This window comes from Neoarius graeffei, chromosome 9, assembly GCF_027579695.1.
Source record: "Neoarius graeffei isolate fNeoGra1 chromosome 9, fNeoGra1.pri, whole genome shotgun sequence".
Classification (NCBI taxonomy): Eukaryota; Metazoa; Chordata; class Actinopteri; order Siluriformes; family Ariidae; genus Neoarius; species Neoarius graeffei.
Window position 1 is genome coordinate 51,608,884 of NC_083577.1, and position 20,329 is coordinate 51,629,212.

The window sequence follows — 20,329 nt, forward strand, 5'->3', positions numbered from 1 at the left end:
GGCCACCCCAGCAAATTCAGCCCAAGAGCAGACTGTTTGATGCTAAAATAAGTCTCCAAGAAGCCCAAAATTTCATCACTGGATCTGCAGGTAACTCTTGCAACTGTTGGTGTGAACGTGCATACATCTACACTCAAAGAGATTGGACAAATTTGACCTGCATTGAGGCATGCCAGGAAAAAGCCTTTGCTGTCCAAAAGGAATGTTAAAGCAAGACTACAGTTTGCCACTGAACATATGGGCAAAGGCCAGGCCTTTTGGAATAACATACTCTGGATGGATGAATCAAAGGTAGAGTTGTTTGGACACAGTAAGAGTACACGTGTAGTGCAGACCAAAGATGGCTTTTCAAGAGAAGAACCTCATGCCAACTGTGAAGCATGGTGATGGAAATGTTATAGTTTAGGGTTGCTTTGCTGCCTCAGGGACTGGGAAGCTTGCATTCATTGATTCAACTATGAATTCTGAATCATATCAAAGAGTGCTTGAAGATGATGTGAGGTCATCTGTTCAAATGCTGAAGTTGAACTGGCGGTGGACCTTTCAACAAGATTATGATCCAAAGCACATAAGCAAATCCACCAAGGAATGGCTCAAAAAGAAGAAATGAAGGGTTATGGAATGGCCGCCTCAAAGTCCAGATTTAAACCCTATTGAAATGTTGTGGGGAGGTTTATAAAAGGGCAGAACATGCACGAAAACCCTCAGACATCTTGCAACTGAAAGAATTTTGCATGGAAGAGTGGTCAAAAAATTTCAGCAAGCCGATGTCCGAGACTGGTGGACAATTATGCAAAACACCTACAGGAAGTTATTTCTGTTAAAAGGAGAAATACTAGCTTCTAGAATATTACATCTATTGATATTTTTGTTGAATAAATGATTGAACGAGCTAATCTTCCTTGTTGTTTTGTTCAAGTATATCACCTTTATCTGTAGGCACTGTATCAAAAGAGTGAAATGTTTGCTTGGTTAAATATGTTGAGAAAAGTCTTCAATTTCCATGGGATGTACAGTACTTACTTTTCCACACGACTAACATTTCAAGCTCACTTATATTCTCACGTACATACTAGGCTATGCTAAATCAAAAGATTGCACCTTAAGTAGCGATTTCATCTGTGCTGAGCTTTAAACATTTTCTGAAACTAAAGCACTAAAAGTGACTTTTAAAGAGGAAAGAACATTAATATTCGGAGTGGAAAAGCAAAGCTTATGCTATTCTGGAGAGATTATGCCACATTGATTTGAAGCTCTGACTTCCATGGAAATAGAAGGCTAACGAAATTAAAATGTCAACATTTGAATACATCAGCACAGAAAGAAACTGAAAATTGTTTCATGTATCCTAGAATCTCTGCTGAATAATGGTCTCTTTATTGGACACTGCTTCACTATCCAGGCCAAATGATAATGCATACAATATATGTGTCCTGAGTAATGTCTAAATCTGAAATGACAAGCAATTTTATTTCAATAAGTTCACACAAGATATAAACACTATTTCCTATAACACCCTCCTTCATTACTACATATATTTTCTGGTTCCTTATTAGATTGTGCCAAAGGCATAACCTACCACAATGCAAATTACGAGTAGCACAAAGGCAAAGTTCCTCCAGCCATAACCATTCATAAATCTTTATATTACAGAAGTACATAGATCAAAACAGAACAGGTAATGAAGTGAGTCTTGCTGCAGGATATTGTATCTCTATGCATCAAGCTATTGTGTGATCTATAGTAAAAAAAATACAAAAGTGCTTTGAAAAATTATGGCTCATTGTGGACCAGCCTACTCAGCAATAGATATTCATAATTTATTTTCCCGGGTTATAAAGGTCAAACCTTACATTAAGGGATTAATCTACTCATGAAACATTTCAAACCAGATTGAATTAAAAGAATAGCTTTCCATCTTTCTTTCCCTTACAATAATTAGTCACCGTACTATTCCTAATGTATATAAGGTTCTTTTTAACTTACCACCTGAATTCCACAAATCAGACAGAAACAAAACATTTTTACAATGGCTGGCATTTTACATTGACCTTTTAATTACACATATTCCTATTATACTTACTATATACACAGTCATAACTTACACTTGGGATGTTGGGAACACCACTTTTCAAAAGTGTAATTGCTTAAACTGTTTAATTACTTAGCAGCAAAATGAGATCCAAATACTTAATAAAAATATAACAATCACATGAACTCACAACTATTAATTAACACTGCATGGATGTATTATTTTCCTACTTCTCATGTTTGCACACAGCAATATTATTACATTATTGTATGAAATTTATTTACTGTACATGAAACCACAATCATAATATTCTGGGATATGCAAATATATGAAACACAAGTTGCTAAGAAAAAAACAAACAAAAACAACAACAACAAAAAACAAACAAAACTGCAGCTAAAAATGGGGATGCTATATTTCTGCTTTCTGTGAATACACTGGGCAAGGCATTTTTTTTTAAATCATTGGTATCCCTACCACTTTTGAAAGGGAAAAAAGAAAGTTTGTAAAAAACGTTAAAGTTATTTTTATAAATATGGCATTACTCTGTATTAGGTGTGACATTAATTTGTATTTATAATTCATGAAAATTATAAACATCTTTACATTTTAAGCACATTTATATTTTACATATAAAGTAGCTTATTATTATTATTATTATTGTTGTTATTATTATTATTATTATTATTATTATTATATCATATTATTAGTAGGTTCATTTATTTATAAGTGATACTTTGTTAGATCCTGTTAACCAGATGATAAAAATGTATGTACATACTGCTGTTGTATGAAACAGGCATCCTGAAATATTAAATAATAAGCAATTTTTTTTAAAAGTCTTTTAGAAAATTGTGATCCCAGCCTCACACGCTTACTGACCAATGCTATCAAAACTGAAGAATTTGCTGGGTTAAAGCTAACTGCTACTGGAAGCTAAAATTTATGCATAGAATGTCTTCTTCCATGCAAATGAGTACGATTTTCCCCAGGTAGATTATATGTGTGTTCTGATAATCACCCTTCCCAAACCCTAATGGACTAGAGATGGCTTTATTGTTGAGAGAGAGAAAGAGAGAGAGACAGAGAGAGATCAGTTGGAGGGCAAGGGGCTCTGGGTGTTTTGAAGCCAAATGAGACTTTTGGCCTCACACTAAAGCTAGAGATAGAGAGAAGCATGATATACACTTCCATTTGAGAACCAGTCAGTCATGGAGTGTGATAGCACACACAAGCCAAGAGCGAGTTTCATATCTATAGCTATAGTCAGTTCCATAATTACTGACACCCTTCTTGAAAATGATGATGAACAGAATGAGCAAATCAATATATCACTAATTTCATGTGTTTTTTATATCTCACACACACACACACACACACACACACACACACACACACACACACACACACATAAAATGAATAACACATGAAATTAGTGATACTTTGAGCGAGATTATTATTATAATTATATTATAATATTAATTATTATAATAATTATAATTTATTAATTATTATCATTAATAATTATTATTATTGATTCAGATAACAGCATAGGGGTGAGAGGTGACCGTTAACCCTCACCCTCGCTTGGCAGGTGAGAAGTAGAGGTCATGGCTACCACCAGTCGTCATCCTGCTACAGGCCGGAACAATACACTGCAAGTGTATAATTGCAGAAATCGTAGGGTACAAAATGAGGAAGAAAGAAATGAAGCAGAGAAGACAATAAATATGTTCAATTTATATAGCGCCTTTCTCAAAACCCAAGGTCGCTTTACAATAATAGGCAGAAAAAAGAAAAGAAAAAAGTCCACCAAATAGACGTCAGGATATCATTCCAGTGGTGTAGCAGCCACAGTCCCACCAAAAGGCACGCAAAAACAAGTCCCACATCTCCAGCACAGCCGTCGGGACACCGCCAGCAACATCACTCGAACACCACGCCATGGATCCACAAAGCAAGCACAGAAGCACTGCCATGCAGAGCGCTGGTGTGTCCCAAACCGCATGCACAGCCACCGTGACGCCACCGAGCAACATCACTCGGAACATCACGCCAAGCATTAAAAGCACAGAGCGCTGGACAACCATGATGTTAAAATGAGCAACGAGCTCACTGCAGTCCATAGCTGGGAGCACAAGCATCACCCACAGCGAACCAAGGCCTGGAGGGAACCGACGTCCAAAACTGGGTCCGGAGCTACACCACCACCGGCGGACAAAAACACTCAAAAAAACAAACACAGAAAAAAGAAAAAATAAATAAATAAAAAAGGAGAGAAAATAAAATTAAAAAGCTCTGGTGAGAAGCAGCAGCCAGAATGTGCACGACGTACTCTCAACCAGAAACGGAAAAAAAGCTTCAGTTTGTAAACTTCAACTAAAGTGCTATTTTATGGCCAAGGATGGAACCCGTGGTGTTGGTGCACGAGCACTTGAATATTGGAAGAATATGGGTATAGTTGAAATCATGGAGAATAAGTTGATGGGACAAATTTGGAAGATTAGGAATAGCAACTGGTTTACAAGTATTGAGATGGATGCAATTAAGGAAGGTGCGAGAGAGGAAGGCATTGATGTACACTACTGTTCAAAAGTTTGGGGTCACCCAGACAATTTTGTGTTTTCCATAAAAAGTCACACTTTTATTTACCACCATAAGCTGTAAAATGAATAGAAAATATAGTCAAGACATTTTTTCTGGCCATTTTGAGCATTTAATCGATCCCACAAATGTGATGCTCCAGAAACTCAATCTGCTCAAAGGAAGGTCAGTTTTATAGCTTCTCTAAAGAGCTAAACTATTTTCAGCCGTGCTAACATGATTGTACAAGGGTTTTCTAATCATCCATTAGCCTTCTGAGGCAATGAGCAAACACATTGTACCATTAGAACACTGGAGTGATAGTTGCTGGAAATGGGCCTCTATACACCTATGTAGATATTGCACCAAAAACCAGACATTTGCAGCTAGAATAGTCATTTACCACATTATCAATGTATAGAGTGTATTTCTGATTAGTTTAAAGTGATCTTCATTGAAAAGAACAGTGCTTTTCTTTCAAAAATAAGGAAATTTCAAAGTGACCCCAAACTTTTGAACGGTAGTGTAAGACGTGATGTGGGTAGGAATGGTGAAAGAAGACAGTGCTGAGAGATGGTGGAGATGAAGTTGAAGGTGGTGATGATATTGTAGATAGAATGAATGTAGTTGGAGTACAGTGGTGCTTGAAAGTTTGTGAACCCTTGATAATTTTCTATATTTCTGCATAAATGACGATCTAAAACATCATCAGATTTTCACGCAAGTCCTAAAGAGATAAAGAGAACCCAGTTAAACAAATGAGACAAAAATATTATACACCCCCGATTCCGAAAAAGTTGGGACAAAGTACAAATTGCAAATAAAAGCAGAATGCAATAATTTACAAATCTCAAAAACTGATATTGTATTCACAATAGAACATAGACAACATATCAAATTTCGAAAGTGAGACATTTTGAGATTTCATGCCAAATATTGGCTCATTTGAAATTTCATGACAGCAACACATCTCAAAAAAGCTGGGACAGGGGCAATGGAGCACTTGCATGTGACGTCACAGCCGATCCAGATTGTGACAGACGCCATCTTGTCGGTCAAACGCCATATTTCCGCCTTCTACTTCTAGTTTTACTTCTGCTTTTACTTCTACCTTTTCTTCTGGAAAACCCTACTACAGGGGTGTCCAAACTGATCCATAAAGGGCCATGTGGCTGCAGGTTTTCATTCCAGCCATGCAGCAGCACACCTGACTTGGCTCATTCAATCAACTGAACTGTCTTCACACAGTCAAATACTTGCAGCCACACCCACCCTTGATTAAAGGGTGGGTGTGTCAGTTGATTGAATAAGCCAAATCAGGTGTGCTGCTGCACGGCTGGAATGAAAACCTGCAGCCACATGGCCCTTTATGGATCAGTTTGGACACCCCTGCCCTACTATATACAATTCTACTACAACGGCTGCGGCTACAAGCTCTCCCTACCTGTGCACGTTTTTTGTGTGTATTTTTGCGTGTTGTTCGTCTGTACCGGACTTCAATATCCACTACAACTGTATGGACTTACTGGACATTGGTTTCCAGCAGAAAATGACGGTTTGTAGTGATTTCAATCGCATGCACAACATTCTGGACGAGATAGCGAGACCAGCGGGGTCTCCGTGGATTGTTATCGGAAGCAAAGCGAAGGAGGCGGCGTCGGGAGCGGAAGCAAAAGCGAGGCTGCAGGCAGAGCCGGCCTGTTGACTAAGCTCAGAAAACAGCCACTCAAACCTCCACTGCCAAGCCTTTACCTCTCCAACGCCAGATCCATGGCAAACAACACGGACAATTTGGAATTACAGCTGGAATTACCTTATTCTATTCTATAATCGGCTGGTCAGTGCTATACTCAATACTTAAGTGACTTACCCGTCCAATGAGGATTATTTTCTTGTTTACAAGATGACACATCTGAGTCGCTGACAAATCCTGAATTTCTGTAAAGATAACTGTCCAGAGATTTATAAGCATGCAGTGCTTCACCACTGAACAGCAAGGGAAAGTTGATGAGGTAATTATACACATCCGGGTATTCTGCTGGCAGTTCAAAATCTGGTCGTGAAAACTCCGTCCGGTAAGCCATAAGGGTCACTAATCTGTAGATCGTTTATTTTAGACATATATCTAGTTATCTGTTCATTAGAAAAATGAGCCGTGTAGTCCGTCGGTTGAAATTGATCCATTCTGTACACGAGTGCAGCAGTATTCAGCGGTGTTTTTTACCGACAAGATGGCGGCTGTGTACTTTCCGGTCACGTGACTGCAAGATCTCTATAAGAGGCTGGAAAAGTTAAAGGTACAAAAAAGGAACAGCTGGAGGACCAAATTGCAACTCATTAGGTCAACTGGCAATAGGTCATTAACATGACTGGGTATAAAAAGAGCATCTTGGAGTGGCAGTGGCTCTCAGAAGTAAAGATGGGAAGAGGATCACCAATCCCCCTAATTCTGCGCCAACAAATAGTGGAGCAATATCAGAAAGGAGTTCGACAGTGTAAAATTGCAAAGAGTTTGAACATATCATCATCTACAGTGCATAATATCATCAAAAGATTCAGAGAATCTGGAAGAATCTCTGTGCGTAAGGGTCAAGGCCGGAAAACCATACTGGGTGCCCGTGATCTTCGGGCCCTTAGACGGCACTGCATCACATACAGGCATGTTTCTGTATTGGAAATCACAAAATGGGCTCAGAAATATTTCCAGAGAACATTATCTGTGAACACAATTCACCGTACCATCCACCGTTGCCAGCTAAAACTCTATAGTTCAAAGAAGAAGCCTATCTAAACATGATCCAGAAGTGCAGATGTCTTCTCTGGGCCAAGGCTCATTTAAAATGGACTGTGGCAAAGTGGAAAACTGTTCTGTGGTCAGACGAATCAAAATTTGAAGTTCTTTATGGAAATCAGGGACGCCGTGTCATTCGGACTAAAGAGGAGAAGGACGACCCAAGTTGTTATCAGCGCTCAGTTCAGAAGCCTGCATCTCTGATGGTATGGGGTTGCATTAATGCTGTTAGGGTTTTGCTGGGATTCGAACCTGGTTCACTGGTGTGATAATCCAGCAAACCCCCACTAGACCACCAGGGGGATGACTCAAATGCAGAGGCGTGAGGCAGAAGTAGAAAAAGTATCAAAAGGTTTATTTACAATATTTACACTATTAACAATCCAAGGCAAAAACAAAAGTATAATCCAAACGCTCAGAAGATAACCAGGAAAAAAACAAAAGTTCAAAGAAACAAAGAGCCAAAAAAACAGAAAAGAAGAGGCAAAAATACAAACGCTCAGAGGATCCAAAATGGTAAACACAAAGTCCAAAAGAAAGCAAAGCACAAAAACCACTAAGACACGGGCGAGGAAATCGGAACAGAGGTTACTGGAGCTAAACATAACAGCACAAAGACTCCGTGACAAGAGGACTGAACTCAGGGGTATAAATACACAAACTAATTAAGGACAGGGCGGGGCAGGAAACAGGCAAAAAGACAAAAACAAAACACAGAACACAGTGGTGACCTCTAGAGGCCCAAAACAAACATGGCCAGAAAAGGAAATAACAGTGGCCTCTAGAGGCCAAAACAGTCCCAGTCCTAACAAGTGCGTGTGGCATGGGCAGCTTACACATCTGGAAAGACACCATCAATGCTGAAAGGTATATCCAGGTTCTAGAGCAGGGGTGTCAAACCTGATCCATAAAGGGCCGTGTGGCTGCAAGTTTTCATTCCAGCCATGCAGCAGCACCCTGATTTGGCTTATTCAATCAACTGACACACCCACCCTTTAATCAAGGGTGGGTGTGGCTGCAAGTATTTGACTGTGTGAAGACAGTTCAGTTGATTGAATGAGCCAAGTCAGGTGTGCTGCTGCATGGCTGGAATGAAAACCTGCAGCCACAAGGCCCTTTATGGATCAGGTTTGACACCCCTGTTCTAGAGCAACATATGCTCCAATCCAGACGACGTCTCTTTCAGGGAAGACCTTGCATTTTCCAACATGACAATGCCAAACCACATGCTGCATCAATTACAGCATCATGGCTGCGTAGAAGAAGGGTCCGGGTACTGAACTGGCCAGCCTGCAGTCCAGATCTTTCACCCATAGAAAACATTTGGCGCATCATAAAACGGAAGATACGACAAAAAAGACCTAAGACAGTTGAGCAACTAGAATCCTACATTAGACAAGAATGGGTTAACATTCCTATCCCTAAACTTGAGCAACTTGTCTCCTCAGTCCCCAGATGTTTACAGACTATTGCAAAGAGAAAAGGGGATGTCTCACAGTGGTAAACATGGCCTTGTCCCAACTTTTTTGAGATGTGTTGTTGTCATGAAAATTAAAATCACCTAATTTTTCTCTTTAAATGATACATTTTCTCAGTTTAAACATTTGATATGTCATCTATGTTCTATTCTGAATAAAATATGGAATTTTGAAACTTCCACATCATTGCATTCTGTTTTTATTTACAATTTGTACTTTGTCCCAACTTTTTTGGAATCGGGGTTGTACTTGGTCATTTATTTATTGAGCAAAATGATCCAATATTACATATCTGTGAGTGGCAAAAGTATGTGAACCTCTAGGATTAGCATTTAATTTGAAGGTGAAATTAGAGCCAGGTGTTTTCAATCAATGGGATGACAATCAGGTGTGAGTGGGCACCCTGTTTTATTTAAAGAACAGGGATCTATCAAAGTCTGATCTTCACAACATGTTTGTGGAAGTGTATCATGGCACAAACAAAGGAGATTTCAGAGGACCTCAGAAAAAATGGTTGTTGATGCTCGTCAGGCTGGAAAAGATTATAAAACCATCTCTAAAATGTTTGGACTCCACCAATCCACAGTCAGACAGATTGTGTACAAATGGAGGAAATTCAAGAGCATCGTTACCCTCCCCAGGAGTGGTTGACCAACAAAGATCACTCCAAGAGCAAGGCGTGTAAGAGTCAGTGAGGTCACAAAGGACCCCAGGGTAACTTCTAAGCAACTGAAGGCCTCTCTCACATTGGCTAATGTTAATGTTCATGAGTCCACCATCAGGAGAACACTGAACAACAAATGGTGTGCATGGCAGGGTTGCAAGGAGAAAGCCACTGCTCTCCAAAAAGAACATTGCTGCTCATCTGCAGTTTGATAAAGATCACATGGAGAAGCAAGAAGGCTATTGGAAAAATGTTTTGTGGACGGATGAGACTAAAATAGAACTTTTTAGTTTAAATGAGAAGCATTATGTTTGGAGAAAGGAAAACACTGCATTCCAGCATAAGAACCTTATCCCATCTGTGAAACATGGTGGTGGTAGTATCATAATTTGGGCCTGTTTTGCTGCATCTGGGCCAGGATGGCCTGCCATCATTGATGGAACAATGAATTCTGAATTATACCAGCAAACTCTAAAGGAAAATGTCAGGACATCTGTCCATGAACTGAATCTCAAGAGAAGGTGGGTCATGCAGCAAAACAATGACCCTAAGCACACAAGTCGTTCTACCAAAGAATGGTTAAAGAAGAAGAAAGTTAATGTTTTGGAATGGCCAAGTCAAAGTCCTGACCTTAATCCAATCAAAATGTTGTGGAAGGACCTAAAGCGAGCAGTTCATGTGAGGAAACCCACCAACATCCCAGAGTTGAAGCTGTTCTGTACGGAGGAATGGGCTAAAATTCCTCCAAGCCGGTGTGCAGGACTGATCAACAGTTACCGGAAACATTTAGCTGCAGTTATTGCTGCACAAGGGGGTCACACCAGATACTCAAAGCAAAGGTTCACATACTTTTGCCACTCACAGATGTGATATTGGATCATTTTCTTCAATAAATAAATGAACCAAGTATAATATTTGTCTCATTTGTTTAACTGGGTTCTTTTTATCTACTTTTAGGACTTGTGTGAAAATCTGATGTTTTAGTTCATATTTATGCAGAAATATAGAAAATTCTAAAGGATTCACAAACTTTCAAGCACCACTGTAGATGAGCTTGGTGGTGATAATAACAGGACCATGTGGGAAGAAAGACTGAGTGATTCAGCTGAAGAGGAATAACTTGATGAAGGAAGGGGTATTCTTGCAAGATTCAGGAAGTTGATTAAGGAGGACAGGTTTCAGGTAATTCTGAATCTCTGCTACGCCCATGGATATACAGTGCAGAAGGAAGTCAGCAAGGTGAACACTGTATTGAAGTATGTTCACACTACAGACGTTACAGACATCAGGAAAGTTGTGTGTGCTGCTGGGTACCTTGTTGGGGAGAGACTTGGTATAAGGAAAAAGGAAAAGAGATCAGAAAAAGAACCATGGTGGAAAAGGAGACTTGAAGGAGACATAAAGTTGAAGGCAGACCTTAGTAAAATCAATTCTTGGCACAATGATGAGTGGAGAAGGGGAAAACAAGGAGAAAAGAGGAGGACACATAAAATCAAGGAGAAAGGGTTTAAGGTAATGAACAGAGGAAGAAGAACAGAGAAGAACAGAGAATCTCTGCTAAGGCAAATCGAGTCACAAGGTATGTGAACAGACAGACAGTTTGAACAAAACAGACTGTTTGCCGTTAAACAAAGGCAGTTTTTTCTGGAATCTTTCCAGGGGATACAGGTGAGACAATCTGACCAAACCCAGAAGAAGTGACCTGGTTTTCCTCTGAGCTCTGGGGGTGTTCCTGTCCCTGAATTCTCGCTTGTTTAAACTGAAGTCCAGGTCCTTGATAGGGATCACCGTTAACCAGTTCGATGCACCCTTCTCCAAGGCTAGCTCAACAGCTCTTATGGTTCCTGGCGATAGGGAGTTCTTGACTTCTTCTTGCCTCTCATTCAAGGGCTTATCTTTCTCTCTACGTACGTTCAATTATATTGACCTTATTTCTGACACATCTGGAGGCTGATGTACTTGCTCCACAATTTGCCTCACCAGGGGTCCCGTGACATTGACTGAAGCCTCATATTCTGAGGATGAGGCTGTAGCTGGATTTGTAAGCCCAAGGCCCCCTCATGCACACAGGAAGTGCAAGGTCATGCTCAGCTTTGGTGACTGAATGGTCCATAATAGCAGGAATTTGAGCACCAGTAATTACACGCTCAAGTTATTATTATTATTATTATTATTATTATTAATTTTGAAGCTTGTCTTGGAGAGACCTTCATACATTTAAAATGCAGATCAAAATGCTTCCAAATCTGAACTAAAACTAGAGATGAACAAAACATGGTCAAACGTAGGTAAAATGGGCAAATAATAATGGAAAAAATAACATTGAGTCAGGTTTGCAGGTGACGGATGTAAAAGCAGAAAGGAGTTTTATAAGGCAAACTGACAGACATATTTAAATTGTTAGGCAAAAGGCAGAGTCAAAAACAGACAATGGTCAGGTGAGGCACAAACAGAATAAAGGCAGAGGCAAAAGGGAAAAATCCAAAAATACAAACAAAGTCAAAATGAGAATAACAGTGCAGGAGATCAAAGGCATGGTAACATCAGACCAACAGTAACTGAGCATTTACTGCACAAAGATTAAGTGCTGTGAGTATGCTCATATGTGTGCTGTGGTGATTGAGTCCAGATGTGTGCAATTAGAAATCAGGAGACTGTGAATGGTGAAGCACAGGATGGGTGTTGTAGTCTGTGGCAGCCATATCTGAAAGCCACTGTGAATGCTGGGAAGTAGAGTCTAGAGGGCGAGCAGGTGCAAATGGAGAGCTCACTCTGGGAGCAATACTTTTTCTTGGGCAGTCCTGGGGGCAAGGGCCAGATTTCTCAGGATGCTTGGTATGGAATTCTTGACATAGGAATGTGACCAAGATGTCCCTAGCAGGGACCCAGAAATGTTCTTCAGGGCCGTAGCCCTCCTACTCCACCAGATATTCAAAATTGCCCCCTTTGTAGCAAGAGTTTAGGATGTTGTGGATGATGTATGCTGGTTGTCCATCCAGGGTGAGGGAGGTGAGGCTGAGAGAATATGGGTGGCTAATGGACCTGGAATGGCAGATTTGAAGCATGACATGTGGAACATGGAAAAAACTACTGTGTCTGGGCAGGTCCAGTTTGTAAGTAATGTCGTTGATGCATTGCAGAATTTTAAAGGGATCGATCTATTTAGCACTGAGTTTTTTGAAAGCTTGTGGGTTCCTGATGTCCTTGGGTGATGGCCACAATTGGTCAGCTGGGCTATATTGTCGGGTTTCTCCTCTGTGACAGTCAGCAAAGTGCTTGAACCTTTGTGCCACTAGGTGCTGGTGGACACTCTCCCACACTTGTTCACTGTGTTTGAACCATTTATCAACTGCGGGTACATCAGTGGTAGAATCATCCCATGGGAAGAGGGGAGGTTGATAGCTGAGTACACATTGGAAGGGTAAAAGACATGGGGCAGAGTGATGTAAAGTTTTCTGGGCATATTCAGCCCATGGTAAGAACTGTGGCTCATTCCCCCTGGTTTTTAGTGCAAAAGACTTTCAGAAAACACCTGATCTCTTGGTTGGCCCTTTCCACCTGTCGTTTCATCTTTGGGTGATAACCAGACGTTAGGCTAACCAAAACTTCCCATTTATCCATACATGTTGACAAGAGTCGTGATGTAAACTGGGAACCATGATTGCTGACTATATATTCAGGGATGCCAAAGTATCAAAACATGTGGGTAAAGATTAGTTCTGCAGTTTCAAATGCTGTAGGAAGACATGGTAGAGGGATAAGTCTTAACGACTTGGAGAATCGGTCAATGATAACCATAGGTTTTTTCTGGGTGCTCTGGTTTCCTCCCAGTTCAAAGACATGCACATTTGGTAAAATACCCAGTCACTGGGGTTGTACAAGACTGTGCATACTTAATGCTGGTCCCAAGCCTGGATAGATTGGGGAGGGTTGCATCAGGAAGAGCATCTGGTGTAAAACCTATGCCAAATCAAATACACGGAACAGATCCACTGTGGAGACTGTGAACATATGGGAGCAGCCAAAAGAAGTGCTTGACACTCCCAATGATAGTCCTGATCTTTAGGGGCTGTTGGGGTGGTTATTTGGGGATTTGAAGTCTTTGCATGGCATCACTGTTGATGAAATTTCCTACAGCTCCAGAATCCATCAGGACTGAGAGAGTATAAACAGAGTCTGAGAATCTTATCTGTATGTCTAGCATGAGTGATTGCTGAGAGAGACTTAGACAGACTCACCGGGAGAAGGCTTGAGGTGGTTGCGGCTCTCTCAGCCATTGTTGAAGCTTTGGAATCTCCCTGAAGAGAAGCACAACTTGACACATGATGTATGGAATCCCCCAGTAGAGGCACAGTCTCTCTCTGTGCCTTCACTCATGTTCAGAAAAGTTTAACTTGGTACATGAGATCTCCATGGGCTTTGGGTTCTCAGGGACATTTGGGAGGTTAGTGGGAGTGTGCAGTGATGTCAGCTCCTGAAGAGGTCTCGTCTCGTCTTCTTCCGCTTATCCAGGACCGGGTCGCGGAGGCAGCAGTCTAAGCATGGAAGCCCAAACTTCCCTTTCCCCAGACACCTCGGCCAGCTCCTCGGGAAGAACACCGAGGCGTTCCCAGGCCAGCCGAGAGACATAGTCCCTCCAGCGTGTCCTGGGTCTTCCCCGGGGCCTCCTCCCGGGGGGACATGCCTGGAACACCTCCCCAGGGAGGCGTCCAGGAGGCATCCGAAAAAGATGCCCGAGCCACCTCAGCTGGTTCCTCTCGATGTGGAGGAGCAGCGGCTCTACTCCGAGCTCCTCCCGAGTGACTGTGCTTCTCACCCTATCTCTAAGGGAGCGCCCAGCCACCCTGCGAAGGAAACTCATTTCAGCCGCTTGTATCCGCGATCTTGTTCTTTCTGTCATTACCCAAAGCTCATGACCATAGGTGAGAGTCGGAACGTAGATCGACCGGTAAATTGAGAGCTTCACCTTTTGGCTCAGCTCCTTCTTCACCACGACGGACCGGTAAAGCGACCGCATCACTGCGGAGGCTGCACCGATCCGCCTGTCGATCTCACGCTCCATCCTTCCCTCACTCGTGAACAAGATCCCGAGATACTTAAACTCCTCCACTTGAGGCAGGACTTCTCCACCAACCTGGAGAGGGCAAGCCACCCTTTTCCGGTCGAGAACCATGGCCTCGGACTTGGAGGTGCTGATTCTCATTCCAGCCGCTTCACACTCGACTGCAAACCGCCCCAGTGCATGCTGAAGGTCCTGGTTTGAAGAAGCCAACAGGACAACATCACCCGGGGCATATGGACCCCACAACAGCAGGGACAACACATCAATGTGTTAGAGCTGCGGGCCGTTTTCCTCGCCCTGAAACATTTCCGTCCGGTTTTAGCGGGTCGGCATGTCCTTATAAAGACCGACAATACATCTGTGGTCTATCATATAAACCACCAGGGCGGCACCAGGTCACTACCTTCCCTGAAAGCTCACTCGGCACCTACTGACATGGGCTTACCCTCGTCTGGTGAGCCTGAGGGCAATGCATTCACCAGAAGTGAGGAACACTGCTGCGGATCTTCTGTCACAACAGAACCCCGATCCGGGGGAGTGGAAGCTGCACCCGGAAGTGGTGCAGAGTATTTGGCTGCAATATGGCAGGACAGAGGTGGACCTTTTCGCCTCCCAGGCCACGACACATTGTCCCCTGTGGTTTACACTGAAAGAAACGTCAAGCCCCTTGGGCCAAGACGCACTGGCACACGAGTGGCCACAGCAGCTCCTATATGCTTTCCCACCACTCCCGCTAATTCTGCCCACTCTCGAGAGGATCCTCAAGGAGGGTCACAGGGTGCTGTTGATAGCCCCCTATTGGCCGGGGAGAGTCTGGTTCCCTACCCTGTACGGGTTGCTGCACAAGGAGCCTTGGTGTCTCCCTGCACGGATGGACCTCCTCTCACAGACGGAAGGTCAAATTTGGCATCCGAACCCAGTACGGTTGCAGCTGTGGGTGTGGCCTCTGAAGGGCCCAACCCACTGCTAGCAGAATGTGAGTCGACCGTTGTGCGGACCATCCAGTGTTCCCACGCACCTTCCACCAATGCGCTCTATGCCAATAGGTGGAAGCTCTTTGTAAGTTGGTGCCAAGCATGCCATCAGGAACCGGCATGTTGCCCGATACCGGGGATTCTCAGCTTTTTACAGTCTCATCTGGACGAGGGCCTTGCACCCTCCACCATCAAGGTGTATGTAGCGGCTATATCCGCAATGCACAACAGGGTAGACGGGCTGACTGTGGGATCCCACACACGGGCGAGCCACTTTCTTAAAGGTGCTCAGCGCATAAGACCCCCTCAACGCAGTCCAAGACCAGCTTGCGACTTGCCTCTGGTTTTAAGTGCACTGTGTAAACCTCCATTTGAGCCCCTACAGGGGACGGAGCTCAAGTGGCTATCTTTAAAGACAGCCGACATCATAGCTAAAAGGAATGCTAAGAGAGCGGGTGAACTACACACCCTGTCTATCGGCCGGGAGTGCTTACAATGGAGCCCGATGGCACGGGTGTAACATTGTGGCCTAATCCTTCGTTTATGCCCAAGAACTTCTCCTCCTCTTCATACACCAATCAGCCCCTCAGCCTGGAAGCCTTCAGACCACCACCTGAGGAGAATGAGCAGGGCCAAGGTCATGTCCTTCTTTGCCCAGTTCGAGCACGGAGGGCATACATTGAAGCGACTGCTGCATTTAGGCAGTCGGATGCACTGTTTGTGGGCCACACTGGATATAGGCGCGGCCACGTGCTGTCCAAACAGACTGTCGAACTGGACCATGGAGGCCATTAGCAGCAGCCTCCCGGTCCCTCCCCACATCCGAGGCCACTCCACTCGGAATGTGGCTGCATCATGGGCGGCTCTACGTGGAGTTCCACTCTCTGATATCTGTGCCGCTGCCTCATGGGTCTCAACTTGCACGTTTGCAAGGTTTTATAGGGCTAATGTGGCCATGCACAATCCACTGGCCACAGCCACCCTTTTCAGCCATTCGTAGGGTAAATAGGTCTTCCTTGTGACCCTGTTGGTATTAGTCATCCGGGTGCTTAAAGCACCTCCTCTGGCGGTCAGGAGAAATGAAATAGAATGATGGTTACGTATGTAACCGCGGTTCTATGAATTTCGGATGACCGCCAGAACTTGGCCGTCACTCGGAAGGCTGACGAGAAGACTGCCAAGAGAATGCTTCCGGGGTGAATGCACCTTAAGTACCGGTGCAGTGACATATGTCACCCCCTGTCGCAAGCGACCTTGTTGGTATACACACACTCGAACTGCATGCGCATGTGATGGACATCCGGGTGCTTAAAGCACCGCCTCTGGCGGTCATACGAAATTCATAGAACCATGGTTACATACGTAACCATCGTTTTCACAAATCTCCACTTTGCCCGGAGTTTTCGAAAGCAGCCGTTTTCAGTGACTGAAACCTCCGTTTACGTGTAAATGATGGGTGCAACCGCATAAATAAATATCCGTTTTTATAGATACCAGCTACGTGTAAACGGGGTCTAAGTGCAGCGAGAGTGCTTGTGTGTGTGCTGTGGTGATTGAATCCAGGCGTGTGCAATTAGAATCAGGAGACTGTTAAAGGTGAAGTGCAGGATGGGTGTTGTAGTCTGTAGTGGCCATATTTGAAGGTCACTGTGAATGTTGAGAAGTGGAGTCTAAAGTGCTAGCAGGTGCAGATGTGACACAGTGACAAAGATGAAAATCCTAACAGTGAGAAATGGTTAAAAGATAGATACAAATGGAATAAACGTATGATAAATAAAATAATAAAAAGGTCATGAAAACATATGTAAAGTAAAAAGTACTGCCTATACGACAAATAATAAAATCTAGTAAATAAAATGTGGGGGGGGGGGGGGGGGAAACCTTAATCACTGATAGATGGAGCCTAACAAATGTTTATTGGTAATATGTTCCTGATCTTTGGTGCACAGAAACAAAAAGATGCTGCTTAATATTTTTACATTATCATGCATGTGCCTTGTTTATTGTAGGCCAGTGGTTCAACCCCAGAGACTGAGATGGTTATTGCAAAAAAAAATGTTTTCTTGCAACCACGTCTGTGTAGATTTTGACGCTGGAGGTCATTCTCTTACTGAGAGATCCACCTATGCCCAAGTCTTAACCTCCTGACACAGGCAACCAGGTTTTGGACTAAAATATGATATGTATAATGTTAGCAACCTTCACAAGATCCCTGCCTGCCACTGACTTCCCTTTTTTAAATTCAGTTGATAGCAGGTGCTGTTCTTTCAATACAGTTGCCTTACAGGTGTGTAACTGTGTGTATAATTTCTTTTATGCAATCATTTTTGCTCTTTTTCTTCAAGGATACCATTACTTCTGTGGCTGACTGTATCCTATAGACAAAAGCCTGAGAGGCAAATGGTTTTAGAGATAATGGTACTGCTAAATAATAATGATAATTTCCAAAAAGAGAAACTGTAATTATGTTGACATTGACCCAGTAACACAACAAAGGGCCTCTCTAGAATATCAATAGAAATTCATTATGAATGAATGAATAATCAGATTAAGATTGTGCTGGTCTTTCAGTAAACTACTTATTTAAGAAAAAGATGAGCATATTAAGCATACCTTGAGATCGCTACCATTCAGCCGGATTCTGTTGATCCTTCGACCGCTGGGTCTACTTGAGTCAACCCAGTAGATGAACTCTTTTCTGTAGTCAAAATCCAAGCTGATAATATTGTTGAGACCCTTTAGAAAATAACAGAAGTGAAAGTGTTATTTTCCCACTGCCAAAGTAAAAAAAATCTATGTTGTTCAGCCAACAGATGATCAAAATAAAACAGCACAGCTTCTCCAGTGCACAAAAGAGCAAGATATGCAGCCTTGTTCTGTTACTCAATTAGCTGGAGAGCTTAATTAGCCACTCCATATGCACTTTTCCTTTAGTTTTCCAAAGTGAATCTGGCAGGAATGTAGATGAGAAACACAGCATGTATACATGCCTTTGATATCTAATCATTGCATTGATTTTGGAACAGCAGGCTGTTGAGTGATGCCTGAGGAATGTGCTGAAGCAGGGTTCAGAGAGCCTTCCAACAGGATAATGAGCTACATCCATTACTGTCAAGTTGGCGTCAGTGTGTTGTCAGTCAGAAAAGGCAGTTTGCTGTTGACCAGTACAGCTCTGCTCACCTCAACACATGTGCTAAGATCAGGTGACGAGTGAAAGCAGACATGACACCATCATATCACTAAAATTCCCAAAGAATGTTGAGTCTATAGGGACTCAAAGAAAATATAGTCTGAGGTGCAGGGACTGGGTGATTAATAATTTAACAGTAAGAAGGAAAATATTCTAGAAAGGCAAGCTATGAATTATGGGAATGGTACAGTTTGAAGTTTTTCATATTCTTAACTAACAGCTTATTCTTAATTAACATCTCATTCCAGATTTAGTCCCCATTTTACTGTTTAAATAACTTTAATACAGATATTTATTAAAGCTATTATCACTATAATAAAGAAAGCATTCCACTAGATTTTGGAGCATGACTGTGGGGATTTGTGCTCATTCAGCCACACGAGCATAGTGAAATCACACACTGATGTCGGGTGAGGACGACTGGCACACAGTTGGAATTCCAGTTTGTCCCAAAGGCGTAGAGTGAGGTTGAGGTCAGGGCTCTGTGCAGGTCATTCAGGTTCTTCCACTCCAACCTTGACAAAGCATGTCTTCATGGAGCTTGCATTGTGTACAGGGGTATTGTCATGCTGGAACAGCTTTGAGCCTATTAGATTCAGTGACGGGAACCTGTAGTGCATGTATGACATTCTATACAATTCTGTGCTACCAACATTGTGGCAACAGTTTGGGGAAGATCCACATATGGATGTGATGGGAACGTGTCCACAAATTTTTGGCCATATAGTGTACTTTCAAACACATTCGGTTTATGATTAATCTAGTGGCCAATCAAGAAACTATCATGCTGCTGTTTTCAGTTTTCAAACGAATACAATGTTTTGAGAAAAACTATATGTAAGAGTTAACAAATCATAAATCATAAAATAGCCCACTGGGCAAGTAAAAGACCTAATGTGCTGCCCCATCCCATGTTTTGTTTGTCTGAAAACATAAGTAGAAAATACAATAGCCTTTTCAGTGCATTAATACAAATTAATATACAAATCCCATTCCCAGAAAAGTTGGAATATTTTCCAAAATGATTAAAAAAAAATCTGTGATTTGTTAATTCACATGAACCTTTATTTAACTGACAAAAGTACAAAGAAAAGATTTTCAATAGCTTTACTGACCAACTTAATTGTATTTTGTAAATATAAACAAACTTAGAAATTGATGCCTGCAACACACTCAAAAAAAAAAAGTTTGGACAGAGGCATTATGTTACGTCACCTTTCCTTTAATAACACTTTTTAATTGTATGGGAACTGAGGATACTAATTGTTACAGCTTTGCAATTGGAATTTTTGTCCATTCTTACTTGATATAAGACTTTAGCTGCTCAACAGTCCGTAGTCAATGTTGTCTGATTCTCCTCTTTATGAAGTGCCATACATTCTCAACAGGAGACAGACCTGGACTAGCAGCAGACCAGTCAAGCACACACACTGTGTGTCTGCGAATCCACGGTGTTGTAGCTGTGCAGAATGGGCCCTGGCATCATCCTGCTGAAATGAGCATGGACGTCCCGGGAAGAGACAACACCTTGATGGCAACATATGTCTCTCTAAAA

General features: G+C 42.3%; 1 protein-coding gene across 1 annotated transcript in view; it reads right to left on the bottom strand.

The window, feature by feature from the left end:
* The window catches only part of lrp1bb (low density lipoprotein receptor-related protein 1Bb), a 314,777-nt gene that overhangs the window by 93,756 nt on the left and 200,692 nt on the right, over positions 1-20,329 (bottom strand). Inside the window, exon 57 of the mRNA XM_060930558.1 lies at positions 18,198-18,320. Within this exon, the coding sequence (XP_060786541.1) occupies positions 18,198-18,320 (123 nt within the window). The remainder of the gene's footprint in view (positions 1-18,197; positions 18,321-20,329) is intronic.